The sequence below is a fragment of the Pelophylax lessonae genome, assembly GCF_965119305.1.
Source record: "Pelophylax lessonae genome assembly, contig: HAP1_SCAFFOLD_570, whole genome shotgun sequence".
Classification (NCBI taxonomy): domain Eukaryota; kingdom Metazoa; phylum Chordata; class Amphibia; order Anura; family Ranidae; genus Pelophylax; species Pelophylax lessonae.
In genome coordinates this window covers 39357-60943 of record NW_028119775.1, presented here as the reverse complement: position 1 = coordinate 60943, position 21587 = coordinate 39357, and the positions used below count along the sequence as shown (strand labels likewise).

Here is a 21587-nt window from a genome sequence, read left to right as displayed (position 1 = left end):
TAGAAAAGATCACACCATAGAAAATGGGGGAAAGGAGAAAATAAACCCGGATATGATGGTGACATTTGTGTACAAGGAACACCTTAACATTTACCACCATTTTATTCTCCAGGGCCTCTGCTTTCTGAAAATATATGTTTGGGGGTTTTATCTAATCTTCAGGCCCAAAATCTGCATTTTACCATGGGTGCAAAAAGAATTAAAAAACAACTCTGTCTGGTTTTTATGTCCTTCAATGTGTACTGTACTCATAAATACATGGGTATGATCTCAGGGATTTGTATGACCCCCCCTCCCTGACATAGGAAACTAAGGGGTCTATGCAAAGAATATGTTGGGTGAGTATAACAAGCATGTGTCCAGCCATGACAAATTCTGGCCGTATTCTAATAAACACAGTGATTTTCTATAATCGTCAGCTCCAACTAGTGGCCATAATGAGGTATTAGTTCCAAAATACCTCAATCAGGAAAATTAGTTTAATACCACATTATGGCCACTAGATGGACCCAATGATCAGAGGAAATCACTGAATGAAATAAAATAAGACCAACATTTGTCATATTTGTTCATCTATTTTATAAAAACTAAACATGTAAGTGAAGTGGTAACTATTGAGCCAATCACTTCATCAAACCACACATAATATCTCCCTTCAAAGGGAAAACAGAAATTATTTACAGAAAATCAAACAGTATAAAAATTTTCCAACCAATAACCTCCACCCAGACAAGATATGTAGAAATATAAAGACAAGCGGTGTTACCTCTCGTGCCGCACTCCGCCAAGCCACCCAAACCCACACAGGAGCAAAGGAAAGAAGTTCTCACCTAGTTTATCTCCGAGTTCTCCTTCCCTAATGTTGGGGGATGGGAGAAGGATGGACTGAAGACAGAGAGACACGCTTCGGGGTCACCACTGGTAAGTAGAGCCTTGAAATGAAGGACATCAACTTCAGAATCTCTGTCTTGTCTGTGTAAAGTTTACTGATAAATATATATGGGATCTCACAGCTTCTAGCTCTGTAACCCGCTATATCATTATCAGTAACCGTCACACAGACAAGCAAGACATTCTGAAGGTGATTCCTTCATTTCACTGCTCTACTTACCACTCTACACCCCAAAATTTACTCAGCCAATGAAAAGCCAACACGGGACAACACTTCATCCATGTCTCTGGTCATCTCTCATCTTCTTATCAACTGTTTCTTACATGATGAAGATCAGCCATGGAGTATATCTGAGGTGTATATCAGGGTGTGCTTCTTCCCCACATGTCCAGCAACATTCATATAGAAGACATTTCCCACACTCAAGGCACTAATACACCTCGAGGGTTGTGTGGGATCTCTGATGTACAGGAAGACAGAACTTCAGTGAGGAACAATTCCCTTATTTAGGACAGGAAAGTCACTTCTTTCCTGTGTGAGATCTCTGATGTGTGTTAAAACTTGACTTGTCTGAAAAACATTTCCCGTACTCAGGACAGGAATACAGCTTCTCCCCCCGTGTGAGATGTCTGATGTGTGTAAAGAGTGGACTTCTTTGAAAAAGATTTCCCACACTCAGGACAAGAATACGGCTTTTCCCCCGTGTGAGATCTCTGATGTCTGTGTAGATCGGACTTCTGTGAAAAACATTTTCTGCACTCAGGACAGGAATACGGCTTTTCCCCCGTGTGAGATCTCTGATGTGTGTAAAGAGTGGACTTCTGTGAAAAACATTTCCCGCGCTCAGGACAAGAATACAGCTTCTCCCCCGTGTGAGATCTCTGATGTGTGTAAAGATTGGACTTCCTTGAAAAACATTTCCCGCACTCAAGACAAGAATACAGCTTCTCCCCCGTGTGAGATCTCTGATGTGTGTAAAGAGTGGACTTCTGTGAAAAACATTTCCCGCACTCAGGACAAGAATACAGCTTCTCCCCCGTGTGAGATCTCTGATGTGTGTAAAGATTGGACTTCCTTGAAAAACATTTCCCGCACTCAGGACAAGAATACAGCTTCTCCCCCGTGTGAGATCTCTGATGTGTGTAAAGAGTGGACTTCTGTGAAAAACATTTCCTGCACTCAGAACAAGAATATGGCTTCTCCCCCGTGTGAGATCTCTGATGTGTGTAAAGAGTGGACTTCCGTGAAAAACATTTCCCGCACTCAGGACAAGAATACGGCTTTTCCCCCGTGTGAGATCTCTGATGTGTGTAAAGATGGGACATCTGTGAAAAACATTTCCCGCACTCAGGACAGGAATGTGACTTCTCCCCTGTGTGAAATCTCTGATGTCTGTAAAGATTAGACTTTAGTGAGAAACATTTCCTGCACTCAGGACAGGAATGCGGCTTCTCCCCCGTGTGAGATCTCTGATGTGTGTTAAGATTTGACTTGCCTGGAAAACATTTCCCGCACTCAGGACAGGAATATGGCTTCTTCCTCGTGTGAGATCTTTGATGTCTTGCAAGTTCTGATTTTTTTGAAAAACACTTCCTGCACTCAGTACAGGAAAACCTCTTATCTGTTGGAAGGACAGCACCGTCCCTCACAGTCTGAGGTTCCTCAGGATAGGAGGAATACGATGCTCCGGCACCGTCCCTCACAGTCTGAGGTTCCTCAGGATAGGAGGAATACGATGCTCCGGCACCGTCCCTCACAGTCTGGGGTTCCTCAGGATAAGAGGAATACGATGGTCCGGCACCATCCCTCACAGTCTGGGGTTCCTCAGCATAAGAGGAATACGATGGCCCGGCACCATCCCTCACAGTCTGGGGTTCCTCAGGATAAGAGGAATACGATGGCCCGGCACCGTCCCTCACAGTCTGGGGTTCCTCAGGATAAGAGGAATACGATGGTCCGGCACCGTCCCTCACAGTCTGAGGTTCCTCAGGATAAGAGGAATACGATGGTCCATCTACACTGTGTGGTGCCGGATGGACATTTGAGGTAGCCGGGTTTTCTCCTGGACTATACTGTGTGATGTCCTCATCTTCTAATTTACAGTCTGGAGACAAAGTGAGACAATCCTCTGAGGTTTTCCTCATCTCCCGTCCATCTACTAAAATAGAAATACCAAGATTATTACTAGACATCAGCAGATTGGTTCCCCTAAACCAGGACTCCGCCCACATCAGGCAGCTTTGTCTCTGAGGATCTTACAATTCCCCCCTCAAGGTAACTAGTAAATGGTAGAGGGTGACTAGGTGTCCCAGGAGCCACTCATCAAGTCAAGACCTGCTGTATGATAGTAAATGGCAGTCTCAGTCTGGACCTAAGCCAGGCCACGCCTTGATGTGCGAGACATCTACTCACTATCTACCGATATAAAATGTCCGGCTGGTAGGAAATGGGCATAACAAAAGAGAATCCATATTATAGCAATGAGTAGAGGGGAGAGAGCAGAAGTCAGGAGTATGTAATGTACAAAATATTATAGAAGATACAACAGATAGGACTATATAGTATCAGAATGATGTCATGTACAACATAGAGTGTATAGTGCAGGGGACAGGAGTATGTAATGTACAACATAGAGTATATAGTGCAGGGGTCAGGACTATGTAATGTACAACATAGAGTATATAGTGCAGGGTCAGGTGTATGTAATGTACAACATAGAGGATATAGTGCAGGGGTCAGGAGTGTGTAATGTATACAGGGGTCAGGAGTATATAATGCAGTAGTATGTAATGTACAACATAGAGTATATAGTGCAGGGGTCAGGAGTACGTAATGTACAACATAGAGTATATAGTGCAGGGGTCAGGATTATGTAATGTACAACATAGAGTATATAGTGCAGAAGTCAGGAGTATGTAATGCACAACAGAGTATATAGTGCAGGGGTCAGGAGTATGTAATGTGTAATATGAATGTAGAATCCCTCTCACATCCAAAAGGCAGGATAACTCCTCCAAAAGCCAGAGGATGGCTAGCATTTCACCCAGGGCTGAATCCATGGCATAAATACCGGGACCAAGAAGGGATATTGGGTGCCAGTCACTTTTCTCTTTTTATAGTCCTATTGCAGAGTGGTTCAGGAGGTGAGGGGTTGGAGGTGAGGGGTTGGGGGGGATGGGGGTCTCAGATACCTTGGCAGATCACTTACAGACTCTGCAGATCAATGTCTACTCTCACAGTGTCAGACCCTATAAGCCAGTGATGGTGAACCTTGGCACCCCAGATGTTTTGGAACTACATTTCCCATGATGCTCATGTACTCTGCAGTGTAGTTGAGCATCATGGGAAATGTAGTTCCAAAACATCTGGGTGCCAAGGTTCACCATCACTGATATAAGCCGACTGAGTAACACTGTAAGCACATTCCCAAATTGCAGTGCGTCCTCCAAGTGAGTCACCAGGCCCTCCTTAGAGACCGGCCTTCTTCATGACTCCTTCCAGCAAGGGGCCTCCCCTGGGTCTCCTCCTTGGCACAGCTTCCTCCAGACCAGGCAGGACAGCTTCACAACCACTTCAGCACATGTTAGGCTCCAAAACAGGCTAATGGACCTAACAGCAGAGCTCCATCCAGCAGCCCCTCCCTACATCTCATCCCAGGGGAAGAGAGTGAGCACATGGCCTGTCCCAAATATTTATTTCCTCCCCCAGCATGCACCAGTGACATAAACCTCCTACTGGATTGGCTGACAGAAATATAAATATTCTTAATGTAAGACATTAAACCCAATGAAAATATTTATTATATTGCAGCTTATGGATTCTTAGATCTGATGTTAGTTTTCCTTTTTAGGATTTCTTATATGTTCATCTGGTGATCTGGCCAGTAAATCTGTTCTATAAAAGCTCCAACTCTAAAGCAGAATGTATCAGTTACTGGGATGGGGAAGACCATTTACCACTGACAGGGGTGCTTACAATAATCAGCTTTTATTTATTCTTGTAAAACCTTTATCCTAAAAGGGAAAAAACAGTTTGCTGTAACTGATTATAAAGTTTGAACTTATGTAGGAGGATTTGTTTATTCTCTGTGTATCACCTGAGGCCAATCACTTCACTGGGTATATGGAGGGTTTACATCCACTCTAAATGTTCACATGAGACAAGTTGCAGAGGTCCCACACCGCTGCCTCCCATCTCCTGAGACTGCACTCAGTGACTTGGGTGTGAGACTATACAGACATATCCCTCCACCCGGCACAGCCAGCAGATAACAGAGCAAGTAACCCCCGGGAGAATTGTTCTATCAGAGATCTTGGTAGTCCCAGGTATGGGGCAGAAGACCTGAAGAACATACCCCAGGTGCCTAGGTCTGGTAACTCCTATGGTGAAAATGAACATTTTGCTGCCAGCTGAACCCCAGAATCTCCATAAATCCAGTCTAGAGACATAAATTGTGTCTGCAGCACAGAGAAGGAAGATTATCCGAGAGAAATACAGGAATACAGGACGGGGAACACAGCTCAGGAAAGTGACCAGGGTATTACAGGCTAATATCACCCAGTCCCCGCCCTACTCTGGACCAATCAGTGAGCAGTATGGGTGGAGGAAGGTATTTAGTGTTAATGACCCACCTGTGCTGATCTCTGTAGGAGTGTCCTCCTCTATAAATGTCCCCGTTATTCCATCCTCCTCCATAGACTGCTGATCATCTCTCACATACCTCTCTTCTTCTTCTGCTTTAACCTCAAATTCTATATCGATTGGATCTCCACTCTAAACCAAGAAAATGAAAGAATATCATCTGTAAAATATAAGATTTATTATTGTGACATCACATAAAAATCCACACATTGTCTCCATGAGTCTGTGTTTTATAATCTCTGTCTCACCAACCTTGTAACAGTGAGGGATGGTGTGACCTTCCTGTGTGGAATCCCGGGAATACAGAGGACGGGGACATCTCTCTGGTGGGTTCCTGGTATTAGGTGGCTCCATCATATCCTTGTGTCCTTCTGAAAACTCCTCCATCACTCCATACTCCTCATCCTCCTCTTTATATTCTTCTTTAACATCAATATTATCATCCCCGAGGTTTCCACTCTGAATATATAATAAAATAATGTTTGTAACAAATATACTGTATATAAATCATAACTATCAGTGATTGTTCCTCATCTACCTGATGATGGTGAGGTATGGTGTGACCTTCCTGTGTGGAATCCTGGGAATACAGAGGACGGGGACATCTCTCTGGTGGGTTTCTGTAGCTGGATGACTCCTCCATGGTGTCCTGGTACAGATCTTTGTGTTCTTTTAGAATCTCTGACTCCTCCATCACCCCATCCTCATCATCCTCCTCTTTTATCTCTTCTTTAACTTCAACTTTAGAATCTTTCAGGTTTCCTCCTGGTGGGTTCCCATTACTGGATCCATCTGTAGGAAACACACACACTGACTGAATACATTGTTTCTATGTGTTTATCAGATGATGGGGGATCTAGGTGGATCCTCCGTACTGCTCTCTCCTTTACAATAAAGTCTCCTCTTACCCGGTGATGTGAAGGGCGGCTGATTCTCCATCATGACGTCCCTGTAGAGATCCTTGTGTCCTTCTAAATACTCCCACTCCTCCATGGAGAAATAGACAGTGACATCCTGACACCTTATAGGAACCTGACACACACAATGATACAGTCACCATCCAGACACATCCCTTGTCTGTTACTGGATAATGTCCCAGAATTCCCAGCACCGCTCACCTCTCCTGTCAGCAGCTCCATCATCTTCTTGGTGACTTCTAGAATCTTCTGCATGTTATGTCTCTCAGGTTTTAGGAAGTCACATGGAGGCACTGTGATGGTCATATGATCACCTGACTTCAGAAGAGGAAATCTCTGTATTGAGGAACCAATAGGAATATGATGTTAGAATCTCAGAATCCTCCTCACCTCTCCGGTCAGGTCTGTGTTTTATTAATAGAGATAAGAGTGATGTCATGTGACCTCCCAGAATCCTCCTCACCTCTCTGGTCAGCAGGTAGATGATCTCCAGGGTGAGGTTTAGTATCTTCTCAGTCATGTGACTCCGGTCCTCCTCCATCCTCATTGGTGCCATCATTTGATCTATAGAGGTCTCCTTGTAGACGGATAATTTGGGAAATGAAAGTAAGAATTATTTGGATGGTATTGGTCACAATAATAGGATGGGGATTTGAGGGTGGTAATAGGAGAGTTGTTGTACATTTAAGAACTAATCTCCCCATGAGAATACATTTAATCTGGACTGTTTTGGATTTGTTACATCTTGGAGGACCTTGGACCCTCTTGGAGCCTGCCAGATCAGAATTTCCCTTTTCTCTGTTGGGTTTGTTTGGTTTCTGAGCTGGTTTGCAGCTAAAACAGATCTCCTCTAAGAACAAGTGCTCACCAACGAATGAAGGAATTCCCTTCTTCATCTTACATAATATTCCAGAACAAATCACATGACCAGTGGGACAATAAGATGGTTAAGATTGCCAGTTCTGTAAGGGCTGAAAAATAAGTGCAGGTGGGGTGGGAGGACAAACATAGACCCCCCCTCTGTCCCTCAGAGTCCCCTGAGCCCTCCAGCCCCCTATTCCCTCAGAGTCCAGAAGCCTGACTACCCCCTCAAGGTTCTCAGAGTCCTTCAGAGGCCCCTAAAGTCTTCCAGCTGCACTAAACCCTCACATCCCCTCAGCTCCTATACTTCCCTCAGTATTTTCCTCCCTCTGACACCAATAATGGTACATATCCTTCATGGCTGGCTGGGGAATGTTTTTTTTCCTCCTGACCAGCCACGTAAGGGGCTCTATGCTCCATACCTCTGACCCCTGCACTCGTTCATTGTGTTGGCTGCATATTGTAATGATTGCCCATTGGCTGCCTGTGTTGTGTAATAATTGCCCTTTGTAGGCCATGTATGGTCAGGATTAGAGATTTACTCGGGCGAGTTCGCACATCCCCGATCCTGCCAGGAAGCCGACACTGCAGTCCACTAATCACAGGCAGTGAGACATTTACTGATCTGTGCAGCTGCTGATTGGGAAATGTCTCACTGTCTGTCATTAGCAGAGCGCAATGTTGGCTTCCTGGTGGGATCGGGAATGTGTGAACTTGAATGCGTCCGAGCCCATCTCTAGCCAGGATGGTCATTGTCTTGTCTATTTATTGTCAGTGCTGTTTGTTTAGAGGAACATATTACTAGAATTTATCTCCAAAATGAAGAGAATGGTTCGGCCCCCAAAAGTGGGGAAATGATTTGACCCTGAAGGGGTTAATATAGGTTTCCACACTATATATGTGTGTATCATCATCTGCTGGGGATAAAAGAGGTCACAGTGACTATGGAGGTAGAGGACGGACATGACGGGGGGTTACTGGGTGTAAATAGAAAATAAGATCTTATTACCTCATCTGCTGCAACTTCCAGCAATGTCTCCTCTCTACTTCCTCCCCACTCACCCGGAACTTCCTGTCTGTACCTGACATCACTTCCTGTCTGTATTCCATAGAGACTTCCTGTCTGGGTAGAAGCGATATTACCACCTTGTGGAGCTCAGAGGAACTGCAGCCCTGAGAAACGTCTTGCAGTGTGAACACAGGCTTGTGCTGTGTGTATGTATTAGTGCTCGACCGATATCGGTTTTTCGTTGCCGATACTGATATTTTGCCGATCGCATATGGGTATCGGCCGATATTTTCAAACATGTAAAATTTTGCCCAAAAAACACGAAATTCGACACAAATCTCTTAATAAACATGTGAATCTTTATTTATTTACATTTTTAACATAAAGTGCTTGTTCTTCACATAACTGCATAAAAACTGATTGGAAATCTTCAGTTGCAGGGACATTTGCTTTGCATTTCACAACATCTGATTGTGCATTATGCATAATAAAGTGCTGCAGTAGTGGACTCACTCACTGCAATATGTTACTGCAGTGCAGTCAGTGCAAAACTGTTCGAAAAAAAGCTAGGCAACAACAGCTACACAAAAAATACACATTCACAGTGGATTGGATGGACTGGAGTCAGTGGAAGACCACCTCTGCAGTAAGGCACTGACTGCAACTAATGCAGTGCAGTCAGTGCAAAACTGCTAGCAAAAGAGCAAGACAACAGCTACACATGTCACAGTGGATTGGACTGGGCTGGAGTCAGTGGAGGAGGACTACCTCTGTCTGCATTATGGCACTCAATGCAACTACTGCAGTCAGTGCAAAACTGCTAGAAAAAAGCTAGGCAACAGCTGGACAGTGGATTGATTGGAGTCACTCAGTGGACTACCTCTGCAGTAGGGTACTCACTGCAACTACAGCAGTCAGTGCAAAACTGCTAGAAAAAAAAGCTAGGCAACAGCTAGACAGTGGATTGGAGTCACTCAGCGGACTACCTCTGCAGTAGGGCACTCACTGCAACTACAGCACTCCCCAGAGGGCAGGGCTACACGTATAAGATTGGAGCACCAGCACCTTTATTGCAATTTTGCACATCACTGAAGATACCTTTGATTTTTTATGAACTTGGCACTTTATGCATTTCAATATATTTATTTATTGGCCACCATTTGATATAATTTTGGAATATTTATATGGTTATTTTATCACTGTCACAAGATTTTTGATAGCACTAGCACTTTATATCCACTGTGACACTTTCTGATAGTGATTATGGAAACAGAATCACATTATTATATGGTTTAAACATATGGTAACACTTTCACTTTTATCTCACTGTGCATAGTCACCATCTTTTGTTATTTATTGATTTATTTGCAGTATTACTTTGGCGCTACATTAATTTTATTTTATACCTATATTTGTGTTATGTGGAAGCACTGAATGTATGCTGCCATTGCCATTTTTTACACTGTTTTATTGTGGTTTAGCGCGGATTTTATTTACATTTACTAAGGGTGCATGCTTTGGCCAATCACATAATGCACCATGCGCATGCAGTGCATTATGGGCGCTTGAATTTCCTGCGAAGAAGCATATTTGTTCGACATTCGACGAACGATCAAACGGCCGATGTTTGAGTTGAACTTACCTTCTACTCAAACTTGAAGCTCATCCCTAATCACCAGAAACAGTAATCATTGGTCCCAAATCTCTATTGTTTTTTTTTATGTATGTTTTGAGTTTTGCTAACACAATTTTTTGGAACGTTAGTAAAACATAACTTTTTGTTTCCACAGATCCTCCTCCTCCCTTCGGTATGACTCCTCCATAAAAAACTTTACCAAGCCGACCATTATGCGGCACCTGCATTTGAAGCTGTGGCAGAGATTCCACCACTGCACATCAGTGCAGGACCTTCAGCGCTCTTGGAGTGACATAAAGAGGCGCACCATAGTGGATGGACAGTGACCTCCTGTTTATAAAAATGCCCAATGAATCTCATTGATGGCATTGCTCCTGTATGTACCGCCTGCCCTAAGTAAATGTCCAATGGACATTCCCTAATGCATTCCTAGCTTTGTCTTAAAAATTGTAGGGGCATTGAGTATATTGCTACCATGTGGAGAAGTAGCTGGATATTTGTGTCCTAAAATTGTGTGTAACTTGTGCTGTTTTTATCTGTAGAGACCAGCGATGATGAGGAGGAGCAGCAGGAGGCTCATCTACCTCAGACCCACTGTAAGTACTTTGACTGTGAATGTGTTCTGTGTCTTTGTTCTAAGTTGGAGGGCTGCATTTTTTATTGTATGTTTTCTCTTTTGTGGTTTATGTAGTTTCAGCGATGGGTGAGGAGGAGGAGGGTGAGAAAGGAGGAGGAGATGGAGGAGGCGGGGGAGGAGGAGAGGGAGGAGGAGATAGCTGAAGAGAGGGGGCGAGGAGGACACCTTCCCTCAAGCTTAATGTAAGTACCCTCCATGTGTTTGTGTCTTCTCTGGGTCCCTGTTTAAACTGGAAGGGCTGCAATGTTTGTTTTTCTTGGTTTTGGTTGATGTAGCAGCAGACATCTATAAAGTTGGGAAGGACAGGGGAAGAGGGGAGGCTGCCCCCCCCCCCCCCCAGCCCACTGTAACTACTTTCAATGGGTTGGCCTACTTTCTGTGTCCCTTTTCCAAATTGCTGTTCTTAAATGATTGTATTTTTTCTTTATGTTTCTAGTATCTGCCATGTGGTCACCCCGTGGGGAGGAGAAGGAGGCCCATGGAGGAGAGGAGGCAGGCTCCCTTCAGGCACACTGTAAGTACATTCAATGGGATTCTCACATGAAATGTGTGTGCTAGGGTGATGTGTATATGTGCAAATGTAAGTTTGTGGAAGATCCAGTGTATTTTAGCTAGATATGACAGGAAGGTTGAAGTGGAGTTTGACATAGAGGATTGTGAAAGTCAAGGATAGAGAATATCCTATCAGGGCCATCTAATGCCGCTCTAATCGGAATTCACTATTGAATTTAACGATTACAAATTCGCCTGGGCATTATTTTAACTAATTTAACGCGGCGAGAAAAAATAGAACTGGAGCAGTGCAATTCTTTCAGCTTAGTGAATTACTCCCCCCCCCCCCCCATGTCTGACAGTCCGCTGCAATATCGCAGTCCTGCTATATGGCGCTGATCACCGCCATCACTAGAAAAAATATATATCCCATAGTTTGTAGATGATATAACTTTTACACAAACCAATTAATATACATTAATTACCAAAAATATGTAGCAGAATACAAATTGTAATAAATTGATGAAGAAATTTTGATTTTTTACATTTCTTTTTATTGGATGTTTTATGTAAGAAAGTAAAAAATATTCTTTTTTTTTTTTTTTTTTCAAAATTGTCTTTTTTTGTTTATAGCGCAAAAAAAAAATAAAAACCGCAGAGGTGATCAAATACCACCAAAATAAAGCTCTATTTGTGGGGAAAAGGACATCAATTTCTATTTGGGTACAGCGTCGCACGACCGCACAATTGTCTGTTATAGTAATGCAGTGCCGAATCGCAAAAAAATGGCCTGATCATGAAGGGGGGTAAATCTTCCAGGAGGATAAGTGGGTAACTAATGCCTGGAAAATTTGGTCATGTAAAGATTTATCAGGACGCCTGAACCCTCCTAGGACAGCCTAGGATGAATGTGTTCCCCATTCCCACAGAAAGATTGGTCTCTTGTACAATGTCACGTCAGGTTATGTGTCGGTTATCTAGGCTCAGGCCTTCCACGTGCTGAATGATCACAGGAATCACTGCGGGGGGCTGGGAACCGCCACGGCCGGGATCCTCACTGACTGACGTTTACACCAATCAAATCTCTTCCTGCGGCTGAGCGTCTCATCACTGTACTGTGCTTGAAGTCTTCTGTAGATATCTGCGGGTTTTACACCTTCCTTCACAAGAACCTCCATCACCACACACTGTTCCACGCAGGCACTAACACTGTTATCTGCCATCCTGAATAATGCTCCCTGGACTGCCCGCCATATGTGCGCCCCCCATTAGTAATAGGACACACTTACCACTTACTACTGCATGTAGGACTGCCATGCTACCACCCCTTTCTATACCTGTAAAATGAAAAGTCCTGGTTTGACTTGAATGTCCCTCATAGCGCAATACCGCATTATGGCCACTAGATAGAGCCAAGGAAATCAGTGTATGAAATAAAATACATCCAATATTCATCATGGCTGGGAGCATGCCGGTCACATTCATTCAACTAAACAGACCTCGAAGTGTAAAATCTTACACCACAAAATGTACTCAGTCAATGAAAGGTAAGGACTCCATTTTTATTTTTCTACTGCTATCAAAGGCCAACACGGGACAACACTTCATCCATGTCTTTGGTGATCTCTGATCTTCTTATGAAGTGTTTCTTACATTATGAAGATCAGCCATGGAGTATATCTGAGGTGTATATCAGGGTGTGCTTCTTCCACACATGAGAGCTGTGATGTCCAGCAACATTCATATAGAAGTAATTTTCTGCACTCAGGCACTGAGTACAGGAAGACAGGACTTCAGTGAGGAACAATTCCCTCACTCAGGACAGGAATGTGGCTTCTCTGCTGCGTGACATCTCTGATGTCTGTAAAGATTGGACTTATCTGAAAAACATTTCCCGCACTCAGGACAGGAATATGGCTTCTCTCTCGTGTGAGATCTCTGATGTCTGTTAAGACTGGACTTCTGTGGAAAACATTTCCCACACTCAGGACAGGAGTAGGGCTTCTCACCTGTGTGAGATCTCTGATGTTTGTAAAGAACAGACTTCTGTGAAAAACATTTCCCACAATCAGGACAGGAATTATTATTATTATTATTATACAGGATTTATATAGCGCCAACAGTTTGCGCAGCGCATTACAATGTGAAGGAAGACAATACAGTTACAATACAGTTCAAAACAGGAGGAGCTAGAGGGCCCTGCTCGTTAGAGCTTACAATCTAGAAGGGAGGGTCAAGTGAAACAAAAGGCAATAACTGTGGGGGATGGGTTGATGGAGAAAAGGAGGTACATTTGTTAAGGGTTGGTAGGATAGGCTTCTCTGAAGAGGAGGGTTTTCAGAGATCGCCTAAAAGCTAATAGAGTGGGGGATAATCGGACAGATAAGGGTAAGGAGTTCCATAGGATTGGAGAGGCTCTGGAAAAGTCCTGGAGGCGAGCATGGGAGGAGGTGATGAGTGAGCTAGAGAGCAGGAGGTTTTGAGAAGAACGAAGAGAGCGATTAGGTTGGTATTTTGAGACGAGGCTGGTGATGTAGCTGGGGGCTAGGCTGTGGATTGCTTTGTAAGATGTTGTAAGTATTTTGAATTTAATTCGTTGGGTGAGCGGAAGCCAGTGGAGGGCTTGACAGAGAGGAGCGGCGGACACTGAGCGATTGGTGAGGTGGACGAGTCTGGCGGCAGCATTCATGATGGATTGAAGGGGGGATAGCCTGTGTAGAGGTAAGCCAATGAGAAGGGAATTGCAGTAGTCGAGGCGCGAGATGACCAGGGAGTGAACTAGGAGTTTTGTTGTGTCTTTGGTTAGAAAGGGGCGTATTTTGGAGATGTTGCAGAGGCTGAGGCGGCAAGATTTGGACAGCGATTGGATGTGGGGTTTGAAGGAGATTTCAGAGTCCAGGACAACACCTAAGACCTTGGCATGTGGGGATGGGCTGATGGTAATGCCATTGATATTGACGGAGAAATCAGGGGAAGGGGCACGCGGTGGAGGAAAAATTATAAGTTCGGTTTTGGATGGATTTAGTTTGAGGAAGTGGTGAGACATCCAGACTGATATATCTGATAGTAAATTAGTGATGCGTGAGGAGACTGAGGGAGAGAGCTGAGGAGTGGATAGGTAGATTTGGGTATCGTCAGCGTAGAGGTGGTATTGGAAGCCGTGGGAGGCTATCAACTGACCTAGAGAGGAGGTGTAGATTGAAAATAGGAGGGGTCCAAGAACAGAGCCTTGGGGGACTCCAACAGAGAAGGGAAGAGGAGAGGAGGAAGTAGAATTGTAAGAAACGCTAAAGGTGCGGTTGGATAAGTAAGAAGATAACCAGTGAAGAGTACAGTCATGGAGACCAAAGGCATGGAGTTTTTTGAGGAGGAGGGGATGGTCAACCGTATCAAAGGCAGCAGAAAGGTCCAGAAGTAGGAGTACAGAATAGTGTCCATTGGTTTTGGCTGTTAGCAGATCGTTTGTCAGCTTTAGGAGTGCAGTTTCAGTGGAGTGTTGAGGCCGAAATCCAGACTGAAGAGGATCAAGGAGGCTATTCTCGGCAAGGTGGTCGCACAGTCGGTTGTAGACTAGACGTTCGAGGAGTTTGGATGAAAAGGGGAGCAAGGAAATAGGGCGTAGGTTGTTCAGATCGGTTGGGTCCAGTGAGGGCTTTTTAAGTATGGGGCTGACTAGTGCATGTTTTAGAGAGTTGGGGAAGATGCCAGAAGAGAGGGAGAGATTGAAGATGTGGGTTAGAGAGTGTAGAATAGGGCCAGAAGGTGAACGTAGCATTTGCGAGGGAACAGGATCCAGAGGGCAGGTTGTTAAGTGGACGTTAGCAAGTAGTTTAGCAACCTCGGCTGTAGTGGCGGGGTTGAATGAGGGAAGTAATGATCGCACTTGTGGGCGTGAAGCATAAGGCATGGAGGAAGGTATCTGAACAGCAACAATTTCCTTACGAATTGTGTCAATCTTCTGTTTGAAGTGGTTGGCAATCTCCTGGGCAGTAAGTGAGTCAGTGGGAGGGGGTAGTGGAGGACGGAGTAGAGAGTTAAAGGTAGCGAAGAGTTGCCGGGGGCGTGATGACAGGCTGTTAATGAGAGTGATAAAATAGGTCTGTTTGGCAGTGTGGAGACTGGAATTGTATTTTTGGAGGGCAGATTTATATTGGTTGAAATCCTTCTGAGACCGAGTCTTACGCCATAGGCGCTCAAGAGCACGGCTATGCTTTTTCAGACTTCTAGTGTTATCGGTTTGCCAAGGTTGAAGGGGTCGGGGCCTGATTCGGTGTGTGGTGAGGGGGGCCAATGTGTCCAGGGAGGCTAAGAGTGAAGTGTTGTAGACAGAAGTGGCTAGGTTGGTGCAGGACAGGGGTGCAATATTGTCATAGAGGTGGTCGGTAGCAGAGTAGAGAAGAGAAGGGTTGAGATGGCGTAGGTTTCTGCGGGTAACTGTACGGTAGCTGGAGGGAGAGGAGGTGGAGTAGAGGGAGAGAGTGAAACTAATAAGGTAGTGATCAGAGAGAGGGAAAGGATTGTTGGAAAGGTTGTGCGGGGTGCATAGGTGGGAGAAAACAAGGTCAAGGATTTTGCCTTCAGAGTGAGTAGAAGCGTGTATCCATTGCTTCAGGTCAAAGGAGGAGGTTAGATTGAGAAGTTTGGAAGTGGTAGGAGTGTTAGTATTAACAGGGATGTTGAAGTCGCCGAGAATGATTGTGGGGATTTCAGAAGAGAGAAAGTAGGGTAGCCAGGCGGAGAAGTCATCAAGAAAGGTTGATACTGGTCCAGGGGGGCGGTAGATCACAGCTATCCTTAGAGAGACAGGGGAGAAAAGACGAATGCAGTGTACCTCAAATGAGGAGAGTGACAGAGAGGGAGGCGGCTGAAGTACCTGAAAGGAGCTATGTGGGGCTAGAAGGATCCCGACACCCCCTCCCTTGCGTCCGTTGGGTCTAGGGGAGTGAGTCCATAGAAGACCACCTTGGGATAGGGCAGCAGAAGACGCAGTGTCGGATTCGTGCAGCCAGGTTTCGGTGATGGCGAGTAGATTAAATGAGTTAGCGATGAAAAGGTCATGAAGAGAGGTGAGTTTATTACAGACGGAGCGGGCGTTCCAAAGGGCACAAGAGAAAGGGAGTCCAGTCTTGGGAAGAAGAGAGATAGGAACTAGATTGTGCTGAGTGCGGCTGCAGCCAGAGGGTGTAGGGTATGTGGTGTATTGAGCATGGGTAGATGGAGGCCCAGGGTTTGGGGATATGTCTCCAGAGGCCAGGAGAAGCAGAAAGGTGAGGGTAGTAATATGAGAGTGTGATTTATATGAGGGGACATGCCTCAGTGTCCTTGAAGATTTGTGTGCATGTGGATTTAGAAATAGCAGGAGATGATGAGTGCAGTAATAAGGTGAGGACAGAAGTGAGGGTGATATATACAAGATGTGGGGTGGAGAAGAGGGGGGGAAGTAGAGAGAATTTAAGGATGGAGGATAGGGCAGTCAGAAAAAGTGCCAGAGAGTGCATTTTACCAGGATAGAGCTGAAGAGGTTTATAAAAAAAAAAAAAAAAAAAAAGAAGGAGGAGATCACCTGCAGTATATGTGGTGTATATCTCAGCCTTTCCTGTGTTACCTCACTTTGTGCATTCTCTGAAGTGCAGATTCAGAAGTGTGTCCCACTTAGCGAAATCGCCCCTACTTCGAGAAGAGAGCCCCCCGAGAGCAAACGTGCCCCCCCTGCACACGTGCCTTCCCCAAGTGATGTGCTGATTTTATACTATTAGACCTGGGGTGGGGGCTTATCCAATTAGTAATCAGGAATTGATAAATTAGGGCTGGACATATACTGCAGTTTCACTTCACAAAGATTTAAAGATAACTGGCAGATACCCCTAAAGGTTAAAGGCTATAATGGTTGTAAATTTAAGGTAAGAAAACATAGGAGGGATAGGCTACGGATGGATAAGCAAGTAAGCATACCACATAAACTGTATAGAAAACGCAGGGTACAGGAATATTCAGTTTGGGTTGCAATCCTAGATGGACATACCACATAAACTGTATAGAAAACGCAGGGTACAGGAATATTCAGTTTGGGTTGCAATCCTAGATGGACATACCTGTGAAGAGACAGAAGAAGGTTTTCAGATGACACATTGAGATGATCTATGCAGATTCAGAAGTGTGTCCCACTTAGCGAAATCGCCCCTACTTCGAGAAGAGAGCCCCCCGAGAGCAAACGTGCCCCCCCTGCACACGTGCCTTCCCCAAGTGATGTGCTGATTTTATACTATTAGACCTGGGGTGGGGGCTTATCCAATTAGTAATCAGGAATTGATAAATTAGGGCTGGACATATACTGCAGTTTCACTTCACAAAGATTTAAAGATAACTGGCAGATACCCCTAAAGGTTAAAGGCTATAATGGTTGTAAATTTAAGGTAAGAAAACATAGGAGGGATAGGCTACGGATGGATAAGCAAGTAAGCATACCACATAAACTGTATAGAAAACGCAGGGTACAGGAATATTCAGTTTGGGTTGCAATCCTAGATGGACATACCACATAAACTGTATAGAAAACGCAGGGTACAGGAATATTCAGTTTGGGTTGCAATCCTAGATGGACATACCACATAAACTGTATAGAAAACGCAGGGTACAGGAATATTCAGTTTGGGTTGCAATCCTAGATGGACATACCACATAAACTGTATAGAAAACGCAGGGTACAGGAATATTCAGTTTGGGTTGCAATCCTAGATGGACATACCACATAAACTGTATAGAAAACTCAGGGTACAGGAATATTCAGTTTGGGTTGCAATCCTAGATGGACATACCACATAAACTGTATAGAAAACGCAGGGTACAGGAATATTCAGTTTGGGTTGCAATCCTAGATGGACATACCTGTGAAGAGACAGAAGAAGGTTTTCAGATGACACATTGAGATGATCTATGCAGATTCAGAAGTGTGTCCCACTTAGCGAAATCGCCCCTACTTCGAGAAGAGAGCCCCCCGAGAGCAAACGTGCCCCCCCTGCACACGTGCCTTCCCCAAGTGATGTAATAGGAATAGGGCTTCTCCCCCGTGTGAGATCTCTGATGTGTGTAAAGATCAGACTTCTGTGAAAAACATTTCCCGCACTCAGGACAGGAATTCAGCTTTTCCCCTGTGTGAAACATCTGATGACTGTAAAGCCTGGACTTCTCTGAAAAACACTTCCCACACTCAGGACAGGAATATGGCTTCTCTCCTCTGTGAAACCTCTGATGTCTGTGAAGATTGGACTTCAATGAAAAACATTTCCTGCACTCTGGACAAGAATACGGCTTCTCACCTGTGTGAGATCTTTTATGGACATTAAGTTCACATTTAAAATGGAAACACTTCCCACACTCAGGACAGGAATACGGCTTCTCCCCCGTGTGAGATTTCTGATGTGTGTAAAGATTGGCTTTTTGTGAAAAACATTTCCCGCATTCAGAACAGGAATATGGTTTTTCTTTTGTGTGAGATTGTTTATGTTTTACAAGTTCTGATTTTTCTAAAAAACACTTCTCGCACTCGGTACAGGAAAACCTCTTATCTGTTAGAAGGACGGCATCATCCCTCAGAGTCTGAGGTTCCTCAGGATAAGAGGAATACGATGGTCCGGCACCGTCCCTCACAGTCTGAGATTCCTCAGGATAAGAGGAATACGATGGTCCGGCACTGTCCCTCACAGTCTGAGGTTCCTCAGGATAAGAGGAATACGATGGTCCGGCACCGTCCCTCACAGTCTGAGGTTCCTCAGGATAAGAGGAATACGATGGTCCATCGACACTGTGTGGTGCCGGATGGACATTTGAGGTAGCCGGGTTTTCTCCTGGACTATACTGTTTGATGTCCTCATCTTCTACTTTACATTCTGGAGACAAAGTGAGACAATCCTCTGAGGTTTTCCTCATCTCACGTCCATGTACTAAAATAGAGATAAAAAGAGTATTACTAGACATCAGCAGATTGGTTCCCCTAAACCAGGACTCCGCCCACATCAGGCAGCTTTGTCTCTGAGGATCTTACTATTCCCCCTCAATATAACTAGTAAATGGGTCCTCTGATCTCCTACCAGTTAATTTCTTTATTCATGGACCTTAGTGAGAGAGTGAGGAAACAACGAGAACTGTCTTTTATAGGAGTGACAGTGATGAGGGGACGAGTGTCCCCACCCCCTCTATCACTCATTGCCATCTTCCCAACACAAGAAGTCCCGCACTTCCTTATTTAGTCCATGATGTAGTCAGGAATAACAGCGGGGCTGAGCCCCACCAGAGGTCAGAGAGTGAGAATGGGGGGAGAACAACCAAGATGAAGACCGGACTGATCCTTAAAGAGGTTGTAAACCCCCCAAAATGTTTCTTTTTCTTTTTGCAACCTGCAAGACAAACACATAATGAGCTAGTATGCATCGCATACTAGCTCATTATGAAATACTTACCTCAGAACGAGCCCCCGCCATGCTGCCTGCTTACCTGTATGACGACATTTCCAGTCGCTCGTCTTCCAGGATCGCGGCATCCAGCCATCTGATTGGCCGGAGCCGCGGTGACATCACTCCCGCGCACATGCGCGGGAGCCGACGGTCATGGCACGGAGCTCTGAAGGAACGGCACGAGCGGCCGTTCCTTCATAGCGCATGCACCAGTGACATCACTGGCTGCATGTAGGGTAAATATCTCCTAAACGGTACATGTTTAGGAGATATTTACAGTACATATAGGTAAGCCTTATCATAGGATCACCTATAGGTACAAGTTACAGAGGAGGGTTTACTTCCTCTTGAAGACAGTCATCATTCAGTTTTTGACTCCTCCCTCATTATCACTTTCTGTTTAAGGTTCCAAAGTTTGAGGATGTTATCACATTATTATTAACATGTAAAAGTCTGTCCTCCAATCAAATCATCAGATATAAAATGTCCAGCTGGTAGAAAATAGGAGCAAAAGAAATAAGGCCTATGTAATGTACAACTTATTATACAGTATAAGATACAACAGTTATATCTGTACAGTATCAGAACCATGTAATGTACAACACAGAGTATATAATGTAGGAGTCAGGACTAGGAATGGGCCAAACACCCCTGTTTAGTTCACAGCAGAACTCCTGAACAGGGGAAATGTTCTAACCCAAACTGAAAACCCCACTGAAGTCCATGGGAGCCAAACAAAGCACTTTGTCCCCATGTTGATAGAAACAAGGGCCTCTTTCCAACAACCCTGGGCTGTGGTTGTCAGGGTCTGCAGGCGGGGGGCTTATCGTAATTTGGATGCCCCCTTTAACAAGGGGGCCTCCAGATCCTGGCCCCCCTATGTAAATGGGTATCAGGTACATAGTACTACCCATTCACCATAATAGTGTCAAAAAAAGTAATAAACACAAGAGACAGTTTTTGACCCATTCTTTATTAAAAATCAAAAAAATAAATAGTTTCCCTCGATGTAAATCCATCGTCAATCATGATGCTCGCTGGACCCGAAAATGAAAAATGTTCTTGCCTCCTGGGAGGCCTCCCGCCATCTGCCTGCTTTGACATTCCTTTTAAAGGCAAGAGGCGGGGTCATATGGCTTTGTCATCCAGTGACATCGCCCCTTCTGACATCACATGGCCAGCATACACCAGTTAGTGACGTCAGGTGGTAGAGCCACCAAGTGACAATAAGCCCCCACCTGCAGACCCTGACAACCACAGCCTAGGGTTGTCGGGAAGAGACCCATAATCAGTGGAAGCCTAAATGTTTACATGAGACAAGTTGCAGAGGTCCCACACCACTGCCTCCCATCTCCTGAGACTGCACTCAGTGACTTGGGTCTGAGACTATACAGACATATCCCTCCACCCGGCACACCCAGCAGATAATAGAGCAAGTAACCCCGGGAGAATTGTTTTGGCAGAGACCTTACTAGACCCGAGTATGAGGCAGAAGACCCAATGCACATACCTCAGGTGCCTAGGTCTAGTAACGTCTATGGTGAAAATGAACATTTTGCTGCCAGCTGAACCCCAGAATCTCCATAAATCCAGTCTAGAGACATAAATTGTGTCTGCAGCACAGAGAAGGAAGATTATCCGAGAGAAATACAGGAATACAGGACGGGGAACACAGCTCAGGAAAGTGACCAGGGTATTACAGGCTGATATCACCCAGTCCCCGCCCTACTCTGGACCAATCAGTGAGCAGTATGGGTGGAGGAATGTATTTAGTGTTAATGACCCACCTGTGCTGATCTCTGTAGGAGTGTCCTCCTCTATAAATGTCCCCGTTATTCCATCCTCCTCCATAGACTGCTGATCATCCCTCACATACCTCTCTTCTTCTTCTGCTTTAACCTCAACTTTTATAGCTATCAGATCTTCACCCTAAACCAAGGAAATTATACAAAAGATAATTTGTGAAAAGGGTTAATCTTGTGATATCAGATATTGTAAAAAATAAAAAAATCCACTCACTGCCTCCATGAGTCCCATGTTCTAGACACATCC

At 44.7% G+C, this 21587-nt stretch overlaps 3 protein-coding genes across 3 annotated transcripts in view; all 3 read right to left on the bottom strand.

The window, feature by feature from the left end:
- LOC309543982 (uncharacterized protein) overlaps positions 1-21587 on the bottom strand; it is a gene marked incomplete at its 3' end in the record, with an annotated part of 38771 nt that overhangs the window by 9759 nt on the left and 7425 nt on the right. The window contains exon 4 of the mRNA XM_082276385.1: positions 6442-6565. Within this exon, the coding sequence (XP_082132511.1) occupies positions 6442-6565 (124 nt within the window). The remainder of the gene's footprint in view (positions 1-6441; positions 6566-21587) is intronic.
- Positions 1483-18411, bottom strand: LOC309543980 (uncharacterized protein; the record flags this gene model as incomplete). The annotated part of the gene is made up of 2 exons (XM_082276383.1): positions 18402-18411; positions 1483-2264 (listed from the first exon to the last, which is right to left on the bottom strand). Exon 2 carries the CDS (start codon positions 2215-2217, stop codon positions 1483-1485), a length of 735 nt encoding a protein of 244 aa, XP_082132509.1. The 5' UTR covers positions 2218-2264; positions 18402-18411.
- LOC309543983 (uncharacterized protein) lies at positions 12102-21572 on the bottom strand (the record flags this gene model as incomplete). Its single annotated transcript, XM_082276386.1, has 4 exons — positions 12102-12272; positions 18733-19025; positions 21323-21464; positions 21555-21572. The coding sequence occupies 4 exons, from the start codon at positions 21570-21572 to the stop codon at positions 12102-12104; spliced, it is 624 nt and encodes a 207-aa protein (XP_082132512.1).